Below are 20,144 nucleotides of genomic sequence, written 5' to 3'. Positions count from 1 at the left end.
ACCTACCAATTCAGTCATCTTAAAATATCAGAAAGAGGACTCTGGTTAGCAGGAAATCCAGCTCCAAAAATTATAACTACAACAGGGCTATGCCAGTGACATTTTTTAAAAAGTATCTGAAAGGCAGAGTTATAGGAGAGGGATGGGGAGAGACAGGGATCTTCCATCCACTAGTTTGCTCCCCAAATAGCCACAAAGTCAGGAGCCAGGAGTTTCTTCCGGTCTCCAGTGTGGGTAGCTGGGGGTCCAAGCACTTGGGCCATCCTCCACCGTTTTCTCAGGTGCATTAGTAGGGAGCTGGGTTGGAAGTGGAGCAGCAGGGACTCGAACTGGCGCACAGAAGGGATGCCTGCATTGCAGGCAGTGGCTTAACGTGCTGTGCCGCAAGCAGGCTCCTCAGGGCATTTTTAAACCCAATCCCTCAGTTTTCCTAGCACTAAAGAGCAATGCTCCCCTACCGCTACTCAAGCCAGCATGCTGTTTCTGTCCTCCCTACAGTTATCAGTCAAGGACCACAGGAAGTGTTGTGAAGATAATCAGGAGAGATACTGGGAGCTTTGCTTCTGGTACTCACTTACCTTCATCCTCAGGAACTCAAGTTTTCGTCCATAAAGACAGCATTTATAAACCCAAGGCGGGAATTTTACTCAGCACCGTAAGTTCACAAAGTGCTATCATTTACATCTTATTTGTCCTTCACAGTAAATAACTCTAGGAAATGTAATTGTAGTGTTTTTTTTTTTTTTAAACCCCCATCTAGAAAGCAGGCTAGGGAGTGGCTCCACAAATCAGTGGTGGAGACGGTCCTCTAAGCCACCTCTTCTGAATCCACGTGGACTAGGTCTTGCCAGAAGAACGGAAAATTATGATGGTCATAACCATGACAGCGGCAGCCAGCACTTGCCATTCTATGTACTGCACCAAGTACTTCAGCTCTCCCCCTGCACGAGGTGGATCCCATTCTCACCAGCTCCGTGTGTATTTATATTCCCTTTTCCCTGCTCTGCCATCTTCAGGGGGACAATCCATCCCTCTTAGGAACCAGCCAAGAGGCAGCGGTCTCTGGGGAGGAGAGTGCACCGCGTGAGAAAGCGAAGTGCCTCGTCTCCAGGCTCCGCCAAGTCCGAAGCAGGCGCCTCACACTAGGCAGCACAAGCTCAGAACGGGTCTGGCCCCTAAAACTACCGTCTTCTTCTTCCAACTCTAACCCTGTCCCCTCTGCACGTTCCCACTTCGGAGCCGGGTGCTCAGCCGGTGCTAATAGTATTTTCCAGGTATTCGCCACCTGTCAGCACCTACCTCTTAAGTCATCGCTCTGTCTGGTTCAGCACTTCAATTCCCAGCCCTGCTGGGCTCCGCCCGCCTCGGCCGAGCTCCGGCCGCTGCGTTCCTGCTACCATGGCGACGCGGAGGCTGGCCCAGGCCGGACCCGCCTCCAGCCTGCGCGAGCCAGCCCCTGCAGGCCGTGACCCCACCCCTCGGCGTTCCAAATCCGGCTTCCTGCCATTCTTGACCCCGCCCCCGGCCTTCTGGACTCCGCCTCCGGCCGGCCCGAACTCTTCCCAGCCGGATTGGACCTCAGGCGCCCGGCTGGCCCGGATCCCGCCCCTGCCATTTTGGACCCGCCTCCTAACGGCTACGATCTCTTACGGCCTCGACCCCGCCCCCTGCCGGTCCAGGGCCCTCCTTCTGTCGGCACAGACCCCGCCCAGGGCGCTCCAGCCAATAGGAACCCGTCCCTTGTGCGTCCGCACCGCCACCACCCCCACCACCTGGGCGCGAGGGCCTCGCTGCTGGCTGCACTTCCGCGCCGCCCTCCGACTGGGCGGGGCCCGCTGCGCTTACGTAGACCCGCACTGCTCAGCCCCAGAAAACGCAGCCGATGTGCTCCTCACGCGATTTATTGATTCTGTCGGTTCCGCGGTCCAACCGCCGGGGCTTTCAGGGCTTCGCGGTGCTCAGTGTCAGTGACGCACAGCCCTCGTAGGCAGTGGGGAGGCTTCCTCCATGCCTTAGCCCCTGGCCCCATATGTCTGTTGACCCAGCCATTGAGTAAACTGTCCAGGCCAGCCTTGGGGGCTGGGGTGCAAAAGTTCAGAATGCTATTCCAGAGAGCATCTCTTCAGCTGTGGAGTTTAAGGTGTGTAAGAGGGATACGGCTAAATAGCATCGTAAACAAAGCCCAAGTGAGTAGATGGTGCCCTGTTCTTTCTGCACTTTGAGCAGGAGCAGTGCTAGGAGACAAAGACCTACTTTCCTGCACACTCGACCTGACCTCCTCCTTTTGTGGAACCCCGACACTCCCCATATCTAACCCAACTCCAAGCTGGAAATAACAGGCGTCGAGGGGAGGCGGGGTAGGGAGCACCCGCAGTTCTGGGGCTCTGGAGTTTTGTTTTGTTTTGTGCATAAAACGTGGCCAGCTTGCTGGGCTGTCCCCCATTTCCCCAAGAGTCTTCCCTCAGTAGTGGTAAAATGATGGAAACGGATCCCTCCTCCCCAAGGCTCACACCAGGGTCCCATTCTTGCTGTCATAGCGAGGTGTGGCTTGGGGGAAACGCAGGGTCGCATACTCGGTGGCGTTTTCCAAATGCAGGTGTTTCACCTGCTGGGCAGAGCGCGGCTGGTTGTGACTGTACACCTGAATGTCTGCGTAATACAAGTTGCTGTCCTCGGACACGGGGCCTTCGCTCCTCTCTTGGAACTTGGACTCCTGTAACACGCGCTCATACGTGTGTCCTCTTGTGTCACAGTCCTGTGGGGGAATGGACAGCATTATGGGAGATTCTAGGCTTGGTTTTGCCTCTCACCTCCAATGCAGGGCAGGTTAGGCTGATGTCTCTTCACTTTGCTCCTTGTGGGGCAGAGAGGGGCAGGCAACATCAGCAAATTCTACAGATGCATGAGATGTGTCTAGGGCTTGGGGGTGGAAGAGCTGAGTGCTGGGATCTGTGACTGGGCAGCCCGGGGAGTGAGAGAGACCTGCCATTCGTTACCTTTGTGCCATTCTGCTGCAGCTGCTGTGGCTGGGCCTTCAATACCTGTCTTGTTTGGCTCCCTGAGGGGAAAGAAATCTGACTTAAATCCATTTTCTCTGCCCTCTGTCTGTTGAGACTACCCTCTTCAAATTACCATTAAACTAATGTGGGCTTGGAACTAATCTCCTTGCCTCCGTTCTCACTTCTTTCACTCCTTAAAGGGGTATACAGTGGCCCTGTCACAACGTGGCCATAATATCGTCCAACCTCATTTTTACCAGCCCCTAAGACAGTTCAACAAATACATGCTGACAGCCCATTATATGCCAGGCTCTGTGCTATGTTCTAGGCTTAGAAGGATGAGTGGGCTGCTTCCTCTGCCTCAGGGGGCTTTTAATCTACTGACAGAGCCAAGTAAGGAAAGACTACCCCACTGCATGTGGGAAGCGCATGACTACACCAATTAGCTGCTTACAATCAAGTCAGTCTCTGTTCTCTCCCTCTCTCTCGGTCTCATAAGCTGATTCTGCTGCCTATAACACCCTCCCTTCCCTCTTTTGCTGACTTGTGAACTTGCTATTATCCCTTTCACATCAGCGAGTTCTCTCATTCTCCCACAGCGTGTCTGTTATACCACCAATAGATATTACAATTTACCCAAGCTTCTCTCTCAAACTCGATTGTCAGCTGTTCCAGGGCTGAGACTATGGGTCCTTCAGTACTGCCCCTCTGCCTCCTTGGGACCCCACAGAGTGTCCCAGTAAATATTTGCTACATGAATGAAAGAATGAATGACCACTCTGAGATTGTGGAAAAGGGAAGATCCAGAGGTTCAGAGGAGGCTCACCAATTCTCTCTGGTGTACTATCTCCCTTCATCCCTTCCAGGCAAGTCCTCTTTTCTACCCTTACACCCTTCCCAAAGATGCCAGTTCGGTCTCCTCCACTAGTTTGTTCTGCACACAGTTTCCCCACCCCCACCCCCACCAAGTTACCTGTTCTCTTTTTCTTCTGGAAGGTTGATGGGCAGCTCCTGTGATAGGAAAAACAGATCACACATGTTCAAGAGCCCTGGCCACTGTCTTTCCTCTTCCATCATTTTCTTTGTGATCTTCTTAACATTCTGGGATGACCTCACCCCTCCTCCCTGAAGATTCATCCTGGGCCAGGTTCATCCCCCAAAACATTTGTCAGAGATACCACACCTCTCCCAAATGGATTGTTCTGGAAGGTGGAGTGGTAGAACTGACATAACCAAACCCAAAATACAGCCTCAGGCCACCAGGCACTACATGCCAGGGATGGAGCTGGCTTGAGGGCTATTCTGGGATTGTCTAACAGGCTAATCCCAGCACAGGGTAAGAAGAGCCTGCCAAATAATGGGATATTCTGGATGCAAAGGCCTTCTTGCTGTTTCTTCGGTCCTCCCCCCACCCGCCGCAGAGTGGGAGGGGAGCAGGGGGTGTCTTTTTGCTAACCTAGGGCTCTCATTTACAGGAGTTGTAGCAACTGCCACAATCAGGGCTAACTAATTGGGACCTCTCAAAGTCCTCTGCTAACAAGTGACTGCCCTTGCTGTTTCTTTTTCCCTTGTTTTTAATTAGCAGAGAAAGTGAACGGCGGTGTTTGACCGTTCCAGTCCCGTGGATAACTTTGTCTGCAGAGCAGGGAGCTCTGAACGTGCTGAGTGACTCAGCTCCCCTGCTCATGCTGCAGGACCGAGCACTTCTACTCACTCCTGAGCCCCGAAGGTCCCTGATGGAGCCTGAGTGTCTACGTGATTGTCATCAGTTTGATGCCCAGAGGAACAACACTTGTCTGAGGAAATAGGCTGAATAGTTTGGGGCTTACTCGGGATGCTTTTTCTTGCTAGTACATTTCCAACTCGCCAGAGCCAACCCTATTTGTCTGTCTGACTTCATGTCTTCCCCCAGAGAAGTTAGCTTCTTTTGCTAATTAGACGGAGACAGAATTCTAAACCATATTGACTGTAATACCGTAGGGCAGGGGATCAAGATTTCTACTATGTGGGACAGTGGTTTATGTGTTGGTGTGATTTTTGGTTTTGGTATGGCTTGCTGAGTTGAGAGCAGTGAGTCTCCATGCAAACACTGTGGGTGGTTCAGAAGAAAAACACACTTCTGCGTCTTTCTACCTCCTCTTTGGCCACTTCAGCTCTTGCTTTATGCTGCTATTGCCCCACTGTAGCCTTATCCTAGGAATGGGAGAATCTCCTAATTCCTTGCCTCTTGTCACTATTGTTTCCTATATTATATTGAAATGGATAGAGAATATATTAATTCTAATACACAGACTAGGGCTATTAAGTGTTAGTGAACAGAGCCTGTTCCCAAGTTGGATATTGTGCAATGCCTGGACATAACTCAAACAGAGTATTAAAGTTAGATTCATATGTGACGGGATTTTATTTTTAGATCAGAATTAGGGAAACTAAATGGGCACTCTCCTACAGTGCTAGTAGGAATAAAAACTGGTACAATCCTTCAGGATTGCCATAAGTAATAAGTATAAAAAGCCTGAAACATAAATGTGTATACCCCTGATGTAAGAACTACATCACCTAAGAAATAATTATATATGGGCAACTGTAGGTAATCACTGTAGCATTATTTTTAATTGAGAAAATATAGGAAATGTCCTAGATGTCTAATATTTGATAACTGACTAAATAAATGGCATACCCAGTCAATAGGAAAGTATGTAGTCATTTTAAAAGAATGTTGGAAGAACACCTAATAGCATGGAAAATTTTACTGTTTATTCAATTAATAAAAAAGATGTTTTGGAATAAAACTTCACATTTAAAAAAATTATGGAAGTCACTAAAATGTTCCTGTTATCTCTGAGTACTTATATATAAGGTTGCTTCTTATTTCCTGCTCTTGGGTATTTTCCAAATTTTCTGCAGTGAATGCTTGTGACTTTTGTAATTAGAAAAAATAACAACAAAAATGTTTTCAAATAAAAATCCCTTCAATTGTCGTAGCATCTTTAAGTCTTTGGAGGTTTATTGAGATAACAAGAAAGAGAACAATTTTTCTTCAACCTGATACTTTTTTTTTTTTTTTGACAGGCAGAGTGGACAGTGAGAGAGAAAGAGAGAAAGGTCTTCCTTTTGCCGTTGGTTCACCCTCCAATGGCCCCCGCGGCCAGCACGCTTCGGCCAGCGCATCGCGCTGATCTGAAGCCAGGAGCCAGGTGCTTCTCCTGGTCTCCCATGCGGGTGCAGGACCCAAGGACTTGGGCCATCCTCCACTGCCTTCCCGGGCCACAGCAGAGAGCTGGCCTGGAAGAGGGGCAACCGGGACAGAATCCGGCGCCCTGACCAGGACTAGAACCCGATGTGCCGGCGCCGCAAGGCAGAGGATTAGCCTATTGAGCCACGGCGCCGGCCAACCTGATATTTTAAGAGGAAAAAAGAGATTTTTGGTTAGACAATCTGGTATAGTGTCTCTAGAGTTAGACTGATGACGGCAGACTAGCTGAGAGAGCTTCAGCAAGTTTTTAGCCTATATAATTTTATTAACTACATAGAGGATGATAAGAAATAGAATCTAAACTTTATGAGATTATTTTAAGGATTAAATAAGAGAGTAAACGTAAGACACTTAGCATGGCTCCTGGCATATAAGGGGCATCAGTAAAGGTTGACCACCGTGACTATTACTGACATCGTCAAGGGAGAACTGATCAATAGTGAAGACTGCAAACACTTGGGAGGAAAGGGAGGGAAAGAAACTGTTGTATCTCCTTCTCCAGAGGGTTTTCCGTGCTTCTAGACTCCCTATTTCTGTAGGACCTCTCTAGAGTTTAAAGGGTGCTTTGTTTTTTCAATGTTGACATTCTAGGAAACTGCATGTATTTTTGTTACCATTTTACAGGTGAGTCCATTAAAGCCCTAGAATTCAAGTAAGGAGGGACCAAATTTCTTTGGATTACAGTGGAGTATCCCTTATCCAAAATGCCTGGAACCAGATGTGTTTTAGAGTTTTGGAATTTTTCAGATTTTTCAATATTTGCATATACATAATGAGATCTCCTCTGAGAAGGGGATCCAAGTCTAAACACAAAATCCATTTATGTTTGGTATATATTCAATATCCATAGCCTGAAGCAATTTTATACAGTATTTAGTACACGAAACAAAATCATGGTGTGGAATATCCTGGTTACAGTGTCACGTCAGCACTTCAAAAGTTGTGCATTTTGGGTTTTCATATTATGGATGTTCAACTTGTATTATGGCTTCTGTCATTGTGCCTGGTGAGCAGTACTTGTTCAATAAATATTTGTTTGGGCCGGCGCTGCAGGTCACTAGGCTAATCTTCCGCCTGCGGCGCCGGCACCCCAGATTCTAGTCCTGGTCGGGGCGCCGGATTCTGTCCCGGTTGCCCCTCTTCCAGGCCAGCTCTCTGCTGTGGCCCGGGAAGGCAGTGGAGGATGGCCCAAGTCCTTGGGTCCTGCACCCGCATGGGAGACCAGGAGAAGCACCTGGCTCCTGGCTTCGGATCAGCTCGGTGCGCCGTCCGCAGCGGCCATTGGAGGGTGAACCAATGGTAAAAGGAAGACCTTTCTCTTTGTCTCTCTCTCTCTCTCTCATTGTCTAACTCTGCTTGTCAATAAATAAATAAATATTTGTTTGATAAATGGATGATTAGTAAGGACAGGATTTGAATCCAGTGTAAAGAATTCCAATCTTATTCATTTTCCATTGTACCTCACTTATCTCTCTTAAGGATAATGATGCTTTATTGATAAACAAGACATTTTTAGGCTTGACTCAGGTACAGAATTATATAGCTACAATGGCAGTGGTTAGGCCAAAATGAGGTTCAAGAGTTTTGGTGGTGCCAGAAACTGGGAAACAACAGTAACAATACCACAAATAATTTGTTATGAAGTTTTCACATTGTACTATATCCTCACCTGTGATCCAAACAATGGGGTCTTTATTATCTAGTATTTTCCATATGAAAGAAGGAACTTGCTGAAGATTGTATAGCAAATTAGTTTAAAAGTTATATTCAGATACTCAATGGATTTTCTCCTTTATCCCACTTCTGTTCTTTCAAAAAAGATTTCTCCAAAGTTAATTAGTTCAATCTAGGATTCAGTGCTTAAAAAGTATGGGCTCTGAAGTCAGGGAGGCCTGGGTTGGAATCTGGCTTTACCTGCTTACCAGCCATGTGACCTTAGGCAAGTTAACCTTGTGAGCCACGGTTCTCCACTGGCTGTAGAACAGGAAGAGGGGTTCACGTACTTCGAACAAGTATTAGGAAAATCAGATGAGACTGTAAAGTGCCTGGCACATTAGAGAATTCTCAGATACTGCAATTATTATCTGAGGAAGAAGGGAAGGGAGAGGAGGGGAAAGTGAGAAGGACGGAGAGAAGCGATGCCAGTTCACCATTCCAGCCCTGCTCTGGCCGTTCTACAGAGAGCTGGTCTGGCTGTGAGTTCCAAGGTCTCCTAAATGGAGTAAGCGCAGAAGGAGGTGCTGCTCAGGTGTTGGAACCAGGAGGTACCAGGCAGAGGGAGGTGGCAGTGGGAGGCTGGCAAGTGACGACCTCCAAGCTGTCTGACTATCCAGGCCTCCTTGTTCAACAACAGAAATGTTACCCTCTACCCTTCCGCCCTACTCACCAGCTTCCCCTGCAGCAGAGCTTGTTTCCCATGGCCACTGTGTCCGGAGGGAGCTCAGCTGTTTTTCTACATAAAGAGGCTTGGGCATTTCCTGCTTCCCGGTTTAGCTTTCCGCTGCAGCTCCCAGGGAGTCTCTGTCCGTGTCAGATTTCAGCCTAACAGGTTGGACTTTGGAAGCCACCTGCTGGACTGATTCCCAGGTGAGCGTTCCCAGTCCGAGGATAAAACAACACACAGGCTCCAGGTGAGACTATCTCAGCTTTGGGATTTGAAGCTTCTTTTGATAAAGCCATGAACATTGAACATCGTGCTTCAATAAAAAGAAACCCGAGATAGAAAAAGGCTCTGAGTTTCCTTAGGAAATGTCTCTACTACATCAGCCTGTCTTTGAAATACATTCTGTCTAATGGAATGAAGAATCTTACCTGATGTATGCCCAGCACCACTTAGGTTTGATAGAGTTCCGCTTCCGAGGTAATTAATACCCGTTTCTTATTATTACCCCTGACCAGAATCTGGTGTCTCATGGAATCTTAGATTTAGGGAGATGGGTTCTTTTACATTTTCCCTTGCTGCTGGAATTAATGTGGGTGAATCTCTTAACCATTTAGGGCCTGTGTTTCCAGGACTAAAGTGGAATTTATTATCTAATCCCCTTTTCTGGTATAAAATTCGATGATGTGGGGCTGACACTTTGTAGCATAGTGAGTTAAGCTGCTGCCTGTAACCTTGCAACATCTGGGTGCCGGATTGTGTCCCAGCTGCTCCACTTCAGATCCAGCTCCCTGCTAATGGCCTGGGAAGCAGTGGAAAATGGCCCAAGTGCTTGGGCCTTTGTACCCACGTGGGAGACCTGGAGAAGCTACTGGCTCCTGGCTTCAGCCTAGCCCAATTCTAGCCATTGTAGCCATTTAGGGGGTGATCCAGCAGATGGAAGATCTCTCTCCCTCTTTCTCTGTCTCTGTCTCTCCCTCTCTCTCTCTAACTCTGCCTTTCAAATAAAATAAATTTTTCTAAAAATTCGATGATGTTCTGATTGGAAGGGCCTCAGCAGTTCTTAACCACTCACTTTCCTATCCCCAGTTCAAACCTGCAGAATCTACTTAGCCCTTAACTCAGTTTCTCCTTCCGGTGACCCAAAGTAAAACTTACTCCGCACTCCTCAGTAACTAGGATGCCGCCGAACAGCTTCCTCTGCAGTAAATCTGGGCTCTAAGAGAATTTGTGAAACCTTCGTTTTACCTTTAGTGTCTTCCTCAGAAGCCCGGTTAGTTGTGTACCCTTATAAATTTTGGGGCCCACCACACAGCTCTGCACTCCACAGAGAGTACCATGGACTCAGAACTCCTCCTCACCTTATGAAAAAGGGGCATAAGAGTAATAACCTTATAGGATTGTGGTGAAGGTTGCATGAGAATACATAAGGGTATCTCAAAAAGTTCATGGAAAATAGAATTAAAAGCTTAGTTAATTTTGGCACAAAAATCTTGAAATCCATGAATAGTTTTTTTTTTAATATTATACACTTTGCATGAATTTTGAGAGACATCATATGTATGGGTCTAAAAATTCTTTGCACAAAAATAAACTTACCTTTTAATTTCATTTTCCCAACTTTTGAAATACTCTTGTTGCACATACAAAGTTTCAGTACAGGGCGTGGCACATGGGAAGTTCTCAGTAAGTCTTAGCTGTTATTGTTATTACTGCTTGTTCTCAGCTAATTGTCCTCCTGTGCCCCAATCACTGCACTATCTCTTAGCTATGCTTCTCTCCTGCAATCCATTCTGTAACTCTACTTTTCCTTCCATTACTTGTGCGTCCTCTCCTCAGCTCAAAAGCCGTTAATGATTTTCCATTTCCTATAGGGTAGAGTTCAGACTTCTTAGTGTGGCACTCAAAGTCCTCCGCCATGTGGTCCCTTTCCAGGCCCTTCTGTAACATAGGTGTTGAATTTCAGGATATACTGCCAAAAGTCAGTGTGTTCAAAAGAAAGTTGTCTGTGTAATAAATTATGTGGAAAGTGTTAGAAAATACGGTTAAACGAATGAGGTGTGGTTGGCTGGGCAAGGGAAGCCTTAGGAGGATAGGATGGGTGTCTACGTATTTGAAGGACTTTCTTGGTGAATGAAGGATTCTAGAACCAATGGGCAGAAGTGACTGAAATGCAGATTCAGGTTTAAAAGAAGGAAGAATTTATAATAGTTATGTCCAATAAGAAAATGGAACGGGAGACTTTACAAAGTTCTAAGTTCTCCGTTGTTCAAAAATGTTCCAGAAGTTGTTGACTAATAACCTTGAAAGAATTTGAATGGAGTGGGAATTTGGATTAAATCAGAGGTTTTCACATTTTTTCTAGCTAAGGAACCATTTGAAATACAGCGTAATTATAAATCATTATCCATGTGAAGCTGACCTAGTTGAAGTCTGAGTAGAATCCTTTCAGTTTGATGTTAAGATTCCTGAGAGTAGGCAATAAAAGACATAGTTTTCATAATTTATAATTTATATCCCCCAGAGTGTGTTACTGGGGGTTTGATAAGTATTTGTTGAGTGGATGAGGGGACAAAGGTATCAATATTATTTCTCTGTAGTATGCTTTTATTTTCAACAGAAAGCAATCCTTTAACCAAAAAACTGAATACCTCAAGTGAGAGTTTTTGAGGACTCACAGATCCCTCAGAGAGGTATGAGTGGATCTCAACAATCGTGTGAATCTATTTAAATCGTGTTGCCAAATTTGGGAGTATGTATATTTTTCTGGTAAGGGGATCTATAACTTTGGTTAAATTTTCAAATTGGTCTGTAACCCCCTGGAAGTTAAGCAACAACCACTTTAGTGGAAGAATTACAGGTGCCTGGTAAAATTCATGTTTGTAGGGGTGGAGGTCTTCTGGAAGCCCACCCCCCCACACACACACATCATACACAGAGTGTTATTGAGGGGGTAGTTCCCAGGCTTTCCAAACACATCCCAGACCCCTAGTATTAAGACTGTACTTGCAAAGGAAGCTCCCCTTGCCATCGCCACCATAACAGCCCTAGGCCTCTGTACTTCATCCTGTAGTTGACGAGGTGATACAGGGATTCCTCTCCAATATCAGAGACTAAAGCTTTCTCTCATGGGCCTCCCCTGTGCGGAGGACAGGGAGACAGTGGGGTTCCATGGGAATGGTAGAGGCTTCAGTGTCCGAGCCCCCGTGTATGCACACTCAGTCCCTCAGAATCAGAGACCGTTTCAGTGGACAGACCTTAGTATGGAAAAACAAAGTATTCACTCTGGGGCTTTAGTCAACTCTCTGCAGCCAGAAACCATTTTCCCAACCCCTACCCAAAGAGGGCCAGACAGTCTGGAGACCCTTGTTTTTGTGTCTCTAATCACCAGCTCAGACAGTGCCCTCTGGGCTGTTTGGATGGCATATCCCTTTCCCCTCCCAGGATCACTCTCTCTTTTGTTGTATTGTGAGAAAATTATGGCTAGGAATTTGATCTGGAGCCAGTGTCAGCTTCCGGGTGTGATCTCAGCATCCAAGTGTGAGCTCAGGGTGCTGTGACGTGGGGCACATCTAACTGAGAAGCTTTTTGTCTCGCTCGCTGTGACCTCCTCCCTCCCTGCCCGTCCCATCCTCCAGGCCACAGAATAGGGAGCAGCACAAACAAGGCCCTGCAATTTGGGTTTATTCAGCTCTACCCAGAACTAAACCAAAGGCTGTGACATGTCCCAAAGGACCAAACCATACATAGCGGACCATGCACCTTTCCCTTTCCCCACGGGTGCTGCTACCTCTTGGGTGCTGGGCAGCTGCTCGTATCACTGCAGGAGATAGAAAGGGATGCGCTGGTGCTGGCTCTGTGGCAATCAGGGCTCAACTCTGGCTGCTTCCTCCTCTTCCTCTGGATCGGGAGGTGCAGGCAGCAAGGAGATGTAGACCTCATTGACCTCTGTGTCCAAGTGTCGGCCACCCCGAGGTGCCTCCAGGTTAAGGATGCCATCATGGGAGAGAGCAGCTCGGACCCGCCAGGGGTCGACATCAGCAGGCAGGACGTAGGTGCGGCAGAACTCTCGGGACACAAATCCATGGCGGTCCAGGCGCTGGGGGTGCCGGGCAGACACCTCCAGCAGGTTGTCCACAGTCCTCACGGTCACCTCATCTGGGGTAAAGTGGCTCACATCCAGAAATGCCTGGAACTTGCCCTCACTGAGCCTGAGCTCAGAGGCCCCTGCCCTGCTGCCCTCCCCAGCTGGGGCAGCCCGAGGCCGGACATAGTAGCCATGGTAGAGGGTGGGGGTCAGGATCTCTTCTGGCAGGAGGCCTGAGGCAGAGAGAGAGAAAGCAAGGAGCATGAAGGGGGGGTGAGGTGAGCACAGGCTTGAAATGAGAGGAGATGGGGAGCCGCGGGGCTGGGGAGGTGCAGGAGTGGAGGGGTGGTGGCTAGAAGAGGGTAGCTAGGAAGAGGGGCTTGAGAAAGGAAATGAGGTGGTGGTGGAGGAAGGCAAGGCTGACTGGGACCTGGTGATAGCAGGGGAATGAGAAGGCACATGGGCAGGCAAGGGGCAGCAATCAGAGCATGGCAGGCCCCAAGTCTGTACTGAGGTCAGTGGGAAGGGGAACAAGCCCTGTTTGCGGGGGGTGAGGAGGGAGTCTGAGGTTGGAGGTGGCCCACCCCCGGAGTTCACTTAAGCCCGAAATGGGGTGGAAGCCAGTAACGTTGGGAGATCAGCCCAGAATTTCAGGAGGTGGGGGTGGGAGGCAAGGAGGGGGGTGGCATCTGGCCCATACCTTCTCCAAAGCGCTGTTCACCCAGGCGGCTGGGATTGGCAAATTCGTACTCAGTGGTGGCCGGGTGGGCATGGGGCACTGTACGGCCCGACATAGCTGCAGACGTGGCGACAGCCCTGATCTGAGGTGCAGCCCCAAGAGGCCAGTGCGACCCCTCCAGCTGCCTGGAGAGCCAGGGCTTGGTCGGAGGTGGGGGCGGGGTCTACACCACCCAAAATAGTGCAGAGCCTCTGGGGGCAGGGCTGCAGAGCCAGGCCCTGAGTGCAAAGACGAGGGTGTGATCCACGCCACCGGACCCCCAGTCCCCTCCCCCATACACCCTTCAGCTGTCGCAGAGGACCAGAGAAGACAGCTGGGGGTCCTGGTTCAGAGGGAGCTGGGGAGGGGTGCTGGTGCTGGAGGCTCAGGAGAGGCCAGGCCGAGCCCCTCCCTAAACAGTCAGAACATTTCCACACTCCCTTTTACTCCTCAGTTGCAGGACTGTGCCCCCTGCTTCATAAAGAACTTTGGATTTCATGTCCTGCAAGCCACATACAATCAAAGAGGCAAGAAACTTTTCTGCCTTTTTTAGGGAGATTGGGGTGCATCTGCCCAGATTAATGTCAGGGTCCTCTCCTAAGCCCTCGTCAACCCAGGGTGCCACGCAGATGCCTGGTAGTGACATGCTGGTGGTCACTCTCCTCCAAGGACCTACAAAGAGTTAATGTCCCTGGGGCCCAGCCTAGGAAGATTCCAGTTCCTGCCCAGGCCCAAGATAGTTGCTGGCCAGATGCCCCTGGCATGCAAGACTGGAGAGGAGGAGGAGGGGCACACCACGCGCCTGCTTGGGATTCCTGACTGTGTCCCAGCTTCAGAGAACAGGGGAAGGGGGTGGGTGCCTTTGGGTGTGGACGGAAAGCCAGTGAAACAAGACCATGGCAAGTCACTGGCCAGCTCAGACGTGTTTGTGTTTCTCTTTTCTTAGCTCAGTGAGTACTGGGTATGTGTCACACTGCCAAATCCCCGATCACAAGTCTCCATGAACCAGCGGTGAGCTAGGATAATAAAACCCCTGACATCACCATTCCAGAAGCTTCAGAAGACTGCATATATAAGGGGCTGGCTGTAGCTGCGGCTGAAGGAGCTGACCCGCCAGCTGACCCCCGACACTCACCTAGCCACCATGGACATCGCTATCCACCACCCCTGGATCCGCCGCCCCTTCTTTCCTTTTCACTCGCCCAGCCGCCTCTTTGACCAGTTCTTCGGAGAGCACCTGTTGGAGTCTGATCTCTTCCCAACTTCTACTTCCCTGAGCCCCTTCTATCTTCGGCCACCCTCATTCCTGCGGGCACCCAGCTGGATTGACACTGGACTCTCAGAGGTGAGTCTCCTCTGCTTGAAACCTCCTTGAAACTCCCCTATTCATTTTCCTTTCCTTCCTTGCCTAAAAACCACTTTAGGCTCATGTGTGTCCATAAGTGAAGAAAAATGAGGTTACTGCCTCCCTCCTCTGGGCACCTGTTTCTGTTTGATACTTCTCTGTATCTTACTACATTTTCCCCTGAGCTGTGCATCCCTGATGCTCTCTCCTCTAACTTCTAAGCAAGATACCCGTTCCTGGTTTGGTTCAGAAAGATTTGAAGAGAAGGGAACTGCCTTCTAACGCTTTGCTCACCTCTTCTAATAATAGTTTGTACTCCTGAGAGACTTTATCATCTCAAGTTTCAGAGTCCTACCTCATCCTGAGCTTTTCATCCTCACTAGGGGGAACTGGCAACAACAACCACTATTTTTTCCTTTCCATTCCCTCTTTTTATTTATTTATTTTTGTTTTATTAAACGAATACAACTTCATGCAGTTAATATACGCAGATTTGAGATCTGTTCCCTCTTGTATGATTTCCCAAGTTCCTTGGGGTTCTGACAGAGCACTGGCCTGGGTCCAAGCCTTATGAGGGAAGAATAGGACCAGTCTTAGGACCCTCTCGCTTGTCCTAAGAGGGTGGGAGAATGCGGTGACTAGATAAGGTTGACAGGCACTGTCAAAGATAACACTGCGGTTTAAAAATATTCGAGTGTGGGTAAACAGGAGCTGAGTGGGCAAGGGCTTTGGAAGGGCAAGCAGAACATTCCAGATTGTATGGGTGGGACACTTGGCAGAGAACTGAGCAAGAAGAAGGGGCCTTTGTCTCATAGACAAATGACAAAGCAAGGCATTGGGGTCAAAGAGGCAGCAGAAGCCATGCCCAGACCCATCTTGTGATTGGTTCCCTGGGTGATCTTTCCTTATAAATAAAGTTTGGAATTGATGACTGATAGGCATGCCTTGGGTACCACTGTGGTATATTTAGCAGAAAAGAGGAGGATAAAATAGCTGTATAGAAAGCAAGTCTACAAAATGACGATACTGTACCAGTGTAATCAACATGCCTGTCACCTTTTCTCCCACCTCCCCCTTCCCTCATCTTGCTATTTCTAGATGCGCCTGGAGAAGGACAGGTTCTCTGTCAACCTGGATGTGAAGCACTTCTCCCCAGAGGAGCTCAAGGTCAAAGTGTTGGGTGATGTGATTGAGGTGCACGGCAAACATGAAGAGCGCCAGGTATGTAGCCTGCTTTTCCTTCTGCTCATTCATTCAGTGCATGTTGTCTACTGAATGATGCCAGACACTGCCATCAGCTTTTGAGGCTGGCGACATTCCTGTCCCAAAAAAATGAGCCTCTGAATCAGGGATAGCAAATCAATGGCTAGAAACTAAATTAGGGACTGAGCTGTTATTATTATTGCTGTTGTTGGCCAAAGCAGGGACCATGATTGTTTGTTTTGATTTGATTGGCTTAGATGGGATAAATTGGATGTTTGCTCCCCATTTAAGCCAGTGATTCTCAACCTTGGCCACATTAGAATCACTAGGAGAATGTTCACAAATCCAAATTCTCAGCTATGCCCTGAACGATTAAATAAAAATTTTTAGAGATAGGATGTAGGCAATACCATTTTTTTTTTTTTCACTTCTAAAGACGATTGTAATCTACAGTCAAGCTGAAGGGCACTCATCTAAGTAGTTTTGTCAGACAACAAGTTGCTTTATGTAATTACATTAGCTACATATACCCTGAAGGCACTTGAATCCATAACTTTTCTTTTAGATGGTCCACTTCTCTTCAGGCTATCTTAATGCTACACTACTTGGTTTTCTGATGTTTCAAAGTTGTACTTGGTTCCCAATCTCTCGTAGTCCATGTGGAAATCAGTTAAATTGAGAGCCTTTTTGGAAAAATGCTGGAGATTGGGCAGGCATACAGGTCAGGGTCAGTTACTTTTACGAAATTCTGATGAATGGAACATATTCTCATGTCTTTGAACAGGTTTAATATCATTTCTCAACAATTAGTGATAATCCAAGGCTTCTGCATCAACTAATACAATTTAGCTTAATACAATCAGGTTGTTTCAGTTTTGCTCATATGACTTAAGTTTGGGTCACAGTCTCCCTGAATGGATGAAGTCACTTTTTTTTTCCCCTTAGGAGCAATCTTATTAGTCTGGAACATTCTGGGAATTGTTGAAGGGTCAGGACAATTTCTGGGCTCCTTCAGGGACTCAGTTGCCAGGACAAGATTCCAAATCCTATAGGCTCAGCCAAACTTTTGAAAAATATCCTTACACATCTATGCTTCAGGGTTAAAGTTCTGGTCTGTTTCAGACTCCTCACACTCTTATGGGTAGAAGTTACCACCTGGGCAACTTCATCTTTGCCCAAAACCTGAAATGAACTGCCCTTTATTTTTTCTCATGTTGTCAGTGGCCTTTAGACACACGTAAGGGTAATGGGGATGTCGGAGTTATAAGCAAGTGGGATTATTTCTTGTTCTTATATCTCTGCCTCTTTCCTCTTTTCTTGGATTAGGATGAACATGGTTTCATCTCCAGGGAGTTCCACAGGAAATACCGGATCCCAGCTGATGTGGACCCTCTCACCATTACTTCATCCCTGTCATCTGATGGGGTCCTCACTGTGAATGGACCAAGGAAGCAAGCCCCTGGCCCAGAGCGCACCATTCCCATAACCCGTGAAGAGAAGCCTGCTGTCACTGCAGCCCCCAAGAAGTAGATGCCCTTTCTCTAACTGCATTTTTTTAAAAAGAGAAAAGTTCCCCATCAGTGAATGAAAATCTTGTGACTAGTGCTGAAGCTTATTAATGCTAAGGGCAGGCCCAAATTATTAAGCTAATAAAATAATGTTCAGCAACAGATAACTGTCTTGTGTTTGAATATTCAGGATGCTTTTAAATAAATGTACAAGCAGATCCACTTAATCATCACATCATCACATCATGATTTAGAATGACTGCTTCCACCACTTGCTACTGGTAAAAATTTAAGCAAGTCATTTAACGATTATGGTATTCACATCTCCGATTTATAAAATGGGGTATTGATTTGAACAGAGTTGTAAGGAATAAACTAAGAAGACAAAAAAGGTAATGCCCCTGGCAGAGTTCAAGAAATACCAATTTTTCTCTCTCTCCCTCTTTGATTCAACAACAAACAAATTTGAATGAACTCTGCATAACACTACATAAAATGCCTTAGTGCATCTCTGAAATTAAGATTTCACCAGGGTAGGCATGGTGACTCCAATGTGGTTATCTGACATTTTCCTAATGATAAGAATTGCCTTCAGCTGACTCACAGGCAATAAATAGGTCTTAGATCATTATCACCAAATAAGCCTCTCAGATATAGTCTTTAGTGAACACCTGATTAAACCATGACTGAGAAATATCCAATTCAATGACCTAACCACAAAAGCAGTAAATTTTAGAATACAAGTAATAACTACTTATCAATGAGTAATTCTGTTATTTAACTTAAACAAAGACATATTACTTTACAAAGCAAAAATAAGGCTTCCATTTCACTTTTGTTGGTCTGCTCAAAACTTCAGATTCATTTAATGAAAAATAACCTTGCTATAGATCACCTGACTTAACTGTTTAGAGGCAACTCTTGATTTTTCTTTAGCAGCCTCTGACTGATTTATGATTTCTCATAAGGACAGAACTTAAGTGACATTCTTATTTTCAAAAAGCCTACAGTTTGAGGGCTGACCATGCTTTTGAAATACTCTGATGTAGAGATGTGGTGTTGGGAAAAATAAACTGCAAATCTATATAGGCTCAAAATGCTTTCTCTTAAAAAACAACTCCCTAATAATCTAAAGTGTTTTGATCCAGCCAGAAATCCTGTTTCACCAGACCCTATAGCCAGTTTTTAGGCTGCTGATTGCCTAACCAATAGCCATTTACTACCTTCAGTCTTGCCAACAGTATACCAGATTGGTTTGCTATTACTAACATTCTTCCTAGGCCTCAGAATAAGACTTTTCTAGTCCAGTGTATTTGAGTTTATTTATTAGCTTGACTGCTAGTGCATTCATGATTCTATGTCAATCACTCTATCTGAATTATGCCAGAAGTTTGTTAAGGCAATTCTAACTAGTATTTGCTGTCGCTCCCCCTCTTTGTGGAGGAACGACACTAAACCCTGCGCTGTTCTTTTGTCTGCTCGGCCCTCCCCGGGTTTGCTGCTGGTTCTTCCCGGGTTGGCTACCGTCCCTTCCACCTCCGTGGAAGGGCAGTTCCCCCTAGCCACTTTCCCCACTTCCGCGGGGGAGCGGCACACCGCCGGCCGGCTCTCTCGGGGGCTGCTCAGATGTTATTCGGATAGATGTTCCTGGTGCATGTTGTCTCTCTCCTCCTTTATAGTCCTCTTCCACCAATCCCAACTCTGCTACCCACACGCTGAGTACGCTGCTCTCCTCCAATCAGGAGCAGGTCCTACAGTTTATTGGTTGAACTGGAGGCAGCTGTGTAGAAGCTGTTTCTCCCTTCTCAGCGCCATATTGTGGGAGCAGATGCATAGAATAAGTCTTAATTCCAGTAACTTAGTCTAGTCCGAGTTGCTCCCCACAATTTGCTTTCTTACCAAGAGCCTGTGTCAAACTGATGTTCAATTAAACCTTGCTACAAGTTTTCAAAAGCACTTCTTTGGTGAACAAATTTCCTCTGTGGTCTTTGTTGGGACAATTGATAATCATTATCTTTGAGATAAAATTTTTATGTATAAAATTATATTTCTGAAATCAGTTCCAAAATTAATTCAATAAAATAGAGAGAGTAGAGAGAGATAGTTAAGATTAGGCATAAATTGTTGATGCTAGGTAATGGTATATGGAGTTCATTAGACTATTCTGTCTACTTTTGTTTATGTTTTAAGTTCTCTATAATAACAAAACTTTTTTTTTTATAGTCTCACAAGGTAATGTTCATTGAAGTCACAGTAAAGTAATACTGTATGATTGTGACTTCCAGGACTATACAGTATTTTCATCACTATAACAACATATCTAATAAGACAAGCTACTTAAGAAAGTAGAGGTTTATTTCAGCTCATGGTTTCAGAGGTGCATACTCCAAGATCTGGAGAGCCCACTGATTAGGCATCTATTGGTCTTGTTCCTGTTGGCAGAGTCCTGAGGCAGCACAGAGCATCACATGCCAAGAGGGAGTCTACAGTGTGGGTGGGTGAAGGATCATATGTGAACCATGAAGCAGAGAGGGAGAGGCTGGACCCAGCTCAGGCTTCTATAACCAATCCTCTCACGAGAGCTACACTCTGAGGGCATGCCCCTAATGACCTAAGAACCTCTCCAGTCCCACCTCCTAAACACTATA

The 20,144-nt window shown here is 46.8% G+C and overlaps 4 protein-coding genes across 7 annotated transcripts in view; 1 reads left to right on the top strand and 3 right to left on the bottom strand.

The window, feature by feature from the left end:
- Window positions 1-1,790, bottom strand: part of DIXDC1 (DIX domain containing 1) — a 90,261-nt gene extending 88,471 nt beyond the window's left edge. For 2 of the 3 annotated variants that reach the window (XM_070078086.2, XM_070078092.2), the window contains exon 1: window positions 1,300-1,773. The gene's annotated coding sequence lies outside the window, so the exon portion shown is untranslated. Of the gene's footprint in view, window positions 1-1,299 lie in introns of all 3 variants that reach the window. The other variant, XM_089333762.1, reaches the window with a different exon arrangement.
- A 95-nt stretch (window positions 1,791-1,885) lies between these two features.
- C1H11orf52 (chromosome 1 C11orf52 homolog) lies at window positions 1,886-8,951 on the bottom strand. 2 transcript variants are annotated; one of them, XM_002708449.6, is made up of 4 exons: window positions 8,642-8,951; window positions 3,973-4,010; window positions 2,997-3,058; window positions 1,886-2,755 (listed from the first exon to the last, which is right to left on the bottom strand). In XM_002708449.6, exons 1-4 carry the CDS (start codon window positions 8,671-8,673, stop codon window positions 2,507-2,509), a joined length of 381 nt encoding a protein of 126 aa, XP_002708495.4. In that variant the 5' UTR covers window positions 8,674-8,951; the 3' UTR covers window positions 1,886-2,506. The 2 variants fall into 2 exon arrangements, with proteins under 2 accessions (XP_002708495.4, XP_017198899.2); XM_017343410.4 differs by lacking the exon at window positions 2,997-3,058 and having other exon boundaries at window positions 8,642-8,802.
- A 3,351-nt stretch (window positions 8,952-12,302) lies between these two features.
- Window positions 12,303-13,607, bottom strand: HSPB2 (heat shock protein family B (small) member 2). The gene is made up of 2 exons (XM_002708454.6): window positions 13,423-13,607; window positions 12,303-12,955 (listed from the first exon to the last, which is right to left on the bottom strand). Exons 1-2 carry the CDS (start codon window positions 13,514-13,516, stop codon window positions 12,501-12,503), a joined length of 549 nt encoding a protein of 182 aa, XP_002708500.1. The 5' UTR covers window positions 13,517-13,607; the 3' UTR covers window positions 12,303-12,500.
- A 957-nt stretch (window positions 13,608-14,564) lies between these two features.
- CRYAB (crystallin alpha B) lies at window positions 14,565-17,518 on the top strand. Its single transcript, NM_001082407.1, has 3 exons — window positions 14,565-14,785; window positions 15,884-16,006; window positions 17,315-17,518. The coding sequence occupies exons 1-3, from the start codon at window positions 14,585-14,587 to the stop codon at window positions 17,516-17,518; spliced, it is 528 nt and encodes a 175-aa protein (NP_001075876.1). The 5' UTR covers window positions 14,565-14,584.
- Window positions 17,519-20,144: the final 2,626 nt, after the last annotated feature.

This window comes from Oryctolagus cuniculus, chromosome 1 (genome assembly GCF_051225735.1).
Source record: "Oryctolagus cuniculus isolate XC-2025 breed Fujian yellow rabbit chromosome 1, ASM5122573v1, whole genome shotgun sequence".
NCBI classification, from domain to species: domain Eukaryota; kingdom Metazoa; phylum Chordata; class Mammalia; order Lagomorpha; family Leporidae; genus Oryctolagus; species Oryctolagus cuniculus.
This window is presented reverse-complemented; position numbering and strand designations above follow the sequence as displayed.